This window comes from Epargyreus clarus, unplaced genomic scaffold, assembly GCF_041222505.1.
Source record: "Epargyreus clarus isolate Ecla_fem2 unplaced genomic scaffold, WU_Ecla_fem_2.2 ptg000012l, whole genome shotgun sequence".
Taxonomy (NCBI): Eukaryota; Metazoa; Arthropoda; class Insecta; order Lepidoptera; family Hesperiidae; genus Epargyreus; species Epargyreus clarus.
In genome coordinates, this window is record NW_027332220.1 from 4,402,696 (window position 1) to 4,407,337 (window position 4,642).

Below are 4,642 nucleotides of genomic sequence, written 5' to 3' on the forward strand. Positions count from 1 at the left end.
ATGGATTTATCCGCGATCACGTCCGTGCAAAACCGCACCCGACAGGCACTACAGAAGTAAGTACATATAAAAAGAGTATTCTAATATGAGAACCCATTATTTACTGAAACCCCGCCTGATTATTACTCCTAAGCCTTAAAATGACTTATAAAAGTTTACTTGTTTTAATTGGTATATTCCAATTGAGTAATTGCTGGTTCTATAATAATATAAATACTAATATTTTAAAACAAAAACAAACGCGGGCGAGTAGGCAAGAGTTAGACCCGCGAGACATTGATTTCTTCTTTCCTGGTAAGTTGCTTATATTTAATCGATTTAATATGGGAACGAATTATTAATATGTTTATTTAAAGCGGTACCTATATGTTTATTAAAAAAAATCGATTTAAAAATATATTAAAACCGTAACGAGGTAGAATTGGGGAACTTTAATAAAATCTTTCCCAGTAAAATATAACTAATCGATTTTCTTACCGGTTACTAATCAATTTCTATATCAATTACAAACCTGTATATTCATTTAAACTTCATGCGTTTTTTTTTAATATATTAAACTTCAAAAAATGTATGAGTAGAATGTTTATAATAGATTTTGTAAAAAGCAAACGAGAAATTGTCGAATTCTATTCATTACAATTTAGTAGGTATACATTTTATAATTTATTAAATAGTAATTCAATCTATATTCATTGATAGTTAATAATGATTCGTTAAGAGTAGACAAAAGGACAGCACTCCAACTGTGTATAAGTTTTATGTTTACTAATGCAATTACATCACAGCTTGAACGCATTCGCGCGAAAATTCTAAATGATAAATTCTTTAGGATACTTTTTGGTTTTATAAAATTTTAATTTAAAAAATCCAGCTGTTTATTAAAATTTTAGGCATCACTTAAAACACTCCATAATAGTCCGTAATATCACATATAGGTACAAAATGGTGTGGCCCTGGTAACCGCGCTGACAACTATGATGACCTGGGGTCCGAAGTGGAAACCGACAAGTGCTGCAGAGCACACGACACGTGCCCGGAGGTCATCGAGGCTGGCGAGACCAAGTACAATCTGACCAACACCGCTTTCTACTCTCGGTTCGTATTTCGTATTCCTTGAGGTCCTACTTTCGCTTATTTACAATTCCGGACAAGTAGACAAACAACAGTGATGGGCTAGTGGTTGAAACGCGGTCCCTCAATCAATTGGTCTGAAGTTTGAATCCCAGCCACGCCACCACCTTTGGTTTTTCAAAGTTAACGTATTAGATTTTTTTTTATAATATAGGAGTAGCAGATCAGCATGCAGTTCACCTGATGGTAAGTGGCTACTGCCGCCCATGGACATCTGTAATTAACCCCAGATAGGATTAGATATTCCTACCTGAGGTCGGCCACAGATGCGCCGCTACCCCTGAGGACTAAGCTGAAACGCCTCGGAAAAGTCTGTCTCCCTTACCACACCCTTCAAACCAGAACACAGCAGCGCTTAACACTGCTGTTATTAGGAAGAAATAGGTGTGGCGGTGGTACTGCCGGAGTCGAACCACAAAGGGTTCTACCACCTTCAAAAGTAAGTGAGGAAACGCCTAAAAGTCCTGAAACTAGCCAAAAATAACATAGCAGTAAGTTTATGACCAAATCACATACCTGCAAGTCATCTATGTTTTCTATTTGATAGTAAAATAAACACAAACCAACTCATAGTTCAGTAGTAGGAAATATACGAATATTATTTAGTGTTCATTCATTGTGTCGTCTTAGATATTTCCTGTTTATTAGAACTCTAAAATTCATGACTGAAAATTCCTTCACCGTTTGAAAATTATCGTGCGGAAACTTGTTTATTTCAAAGTTATTATTTAATATTTATTTTACGTTCTCCAAACTGTTGGTCTGTCTGACGTAGTAGGGTTACAACATATACAGACATAGAGCGGGTCAGACGCGTGCCGTGGCAGACAAAAAGTATTCTCCTATGTAAAATGTACATAGATGTTATATCTACAATAACACAGCCGCGCAGACAAGGACTTATCAAATATTTTGTAGAGAAAATACTTTCTGCCACGATTCATACCTGACGTCCACGATCTATGGCAATCTATCCTGACCTCATTGGCCAAGTGGTTAACTTCGCAATACCTTCGAATCTTGAGGCATATGGGTTTCAGTGTCTCACTGATAAATATATCTCATTTTGACTAAAATGAAATAATATAAAGTAAATATTCTACTGTATGGAAATGAAAGTGCCGACCCTCGTGAAGCGCAGATTTGTCCGATTTCGATCCCCGGTCAGACAGACGGACAGACGGGCACAGACAGACCAGCCAGACAAATTCATAATTTAGATCTCTGTTCTGGGTCTGGGTGTTAGTGTATCTTTGTATGTGTCCATGGCACCCACAACACAGGGAATCCTAGTGCGGAGCCGTGAGTGTAGAAAGCGCCTATTCTTGAAGGTAAATGTGTCATTATCCGATATTTAAAATTATTTCCGGACTTGCATACCTATATTATTGTAAAAGAATAAAAAGATATTAAGTTTAGTTTAGTTGCTAGTCGTAGTAATAGTCACGTAGTCATTGTTTATGAGATCCATTGAGCCAATGTCGTTTAATTGTGAAATTTTAATAACCATAATAAATTGAATAACGTATAACCATTATGCTTATGTGCATAATGATAAGATAGAACATAATGATAACAGACTTGGCACTAACCTCGCGGTTGGCACTAGGGTTGCCAACTTTTTATCATCTCATAAATTTTGCAACTGGCAACATTTTTTAAATTATTTTAAAAGTTTTCATTCGTTCTTCATCAGTTCATTTACTCTGTTTTTTTTTTAATTTTCATTCTTGAGGTGCAGATGATTGTAAGAATAGCTTATTTGTGGGATAAAGCATTTTTACAGACTTCGAATAACTTCCTACCTAATAAATTCCTACTAAAATCGACTTTATGTATTTTTTACACACGTGTTCATGTCACATGACGTCATTCTATACTAAATTTTGCGCGTTTTCTACTCCGGGCTACTATTTACATATTTATAGGCGTCCGTTAAAGACGACCATTCATAAAATATTTCCATCCATAAGAGTATCCAGTAAACTACTTTAAAAAGGTTCCTTCTATAAATTATGTATTTTACAGGTTGAGTTGTAATTGTGACGAGGCCTTCAGACTCTGTCTCCGGAAGGATGGGAGCGAAGCGTCAGACACTGTCGGGATTATATACTTCAATGTTATCGGAACACAGTGTTTCAGAAAGGATTATAACGCAACTGGCTGCCTGAAGTACGGCGGGTAGGTGGCTCTATTTTAAAAGGCAGTGTTAAGCGCTGCCGTGTTCTGGTTTGAAAGTGGTAAGGGAGACATACTTTTCCGAGGCGTTCCAGCTTAGTACTTAGGTAGCGGTGCATCTGTGGCGGACCTCAGGTAGGAACCTAATCTTATCGTGGACGTCATGAATGAGTGGCTACTGCAGCCCATGGACATCTGTAAGCCTCAGATAAGGTTAGATTTATACCTGAGGTGGCCACAGATGTCTTACTACCCTTAAAGTTTACGGTACGAATGCCTCAGGTATCCCTTACAACACCCTTAAAAGCGGAACACAGCAATATCCCAGAAATAGGCGTGACGGCGGTGCCTCCGGAGTTGAACCACAAAGGGTTCTAATACATATTTGCTGAACTCTGATAAACGCATAAGAACGTTTTAAGAACGCAATGACATGATTAGTCAAAATGGCGGCTACCGTTTCCGCGTAAAAAGTAAAATGGAGGCTACCGTTTCCGCGTAAAAAAACATTATTTTATAATAATTTTATTTTATAATAATGTTTTTTAATTTATATTAAAGTTTTATGAAGTTAAAAAATAATAGTTATTAAAATCATTTCTCATGAAAGACGTAATATCCACGGAACAGACAAAACTACTTTATTGTGCCATGGTACCTAATATCCTCTTGAATATTATGAATGTTTAACTAATCTTTACATTATTTTCAGATTTTTTCACACCAAATGTTTGGAATATGAATACGATACAAGTAGCGAGAAATTTTACCAATGGTTTGATGTCCCGAACTATGTGTGATAACCAAAAATGAGTAAAAGCAACCCGGACTCATCGATGCACAAATGCACTGTAACCATAATTAATTTATTGCTACATGAGGATTATTTATTAAACAATTTAATTTAATTAAGTACTTTTCTTTAAACCTGAACAATTTGGAATTATTTTTACTATGTAACGGACACGATATGCGTTTTTTAATTTCTTTATTGCCGATATTTCGACCCGTTGCATGGGTCGTGGTCACGGCGAAACTGCGGTGGCAGGGAAAAACTTGACAAGTACTAGTGGTAGATTAATATATCTACCCTACGTCTGGTTCGTTTTTATTTTGTAGGTTCCATATAACGACACAACACTAACAATATTCTTTCGCACCACAATTTGCACTATTTGTGACTTGCATAAACTTAACTTAAAAATGAAAAAAACGCATATCGTAAGTACCTGTTACATAGTAAAATGTCTCAATTCCGATATAGTTTTAGTCTAAAATCATGTATTGATTATCATTATCATCAATGCATTACGGTTGCATTTCTAGGAACTGG

At 36.2% G+C, this 4,642-nt stretch overlaps 1 protein-coding gene across 1 annotated transcript; it reads left to right on the plus strand.

Annotated features, from left to right (window-relative positions):
• Nucleotides 1–4,204, plus strand: LOC140746469 (phospholipase A2-like). The gene is made up of 4 exons (XM_073078622.1): nucleotides 1–45; nucleotides 917–1,095; nucleotides 3,160–3,312; nucleotides 4,022–4,204. The coding sequence occupies exons 1-4, from the start codon at nucleotides 1–3 to the stop codon at nucleotides 4,107–4,109; spliced, it is 465 nt and encodes a 154-aa protein (XP_072934723.1). The 3' UTR covers nucleotides 4,110–4,204.
• The last annotated feature ends 438 nt before the right edge of the window (nucleotides 4,205–4,642 follow it).

Excerpts from the sequence above, each read along its gene's own strand:
- LOC140746469 (XM_073078622.1), top strand. The coding sequence starts at position 1 with ATGGATTTATCCGCGATCACGTCCGTGCAAAACCGCACCCGACAG. Across the intron at positions 46-916 it reads TGCAAAACCGCACCCGACAG|TCCGTAATATCACATATAGG; the intron begins GCACTACAGAAG and ends ACTCCATAATAG. Across the intron at positions 3,313-4,021 it reads GGCTGCCTGAAGTACGGCGG|ATTTTTTCACACCAAATGTT; the intron begins GTAGGTGGCTCT and ends CATTATTTTCAG.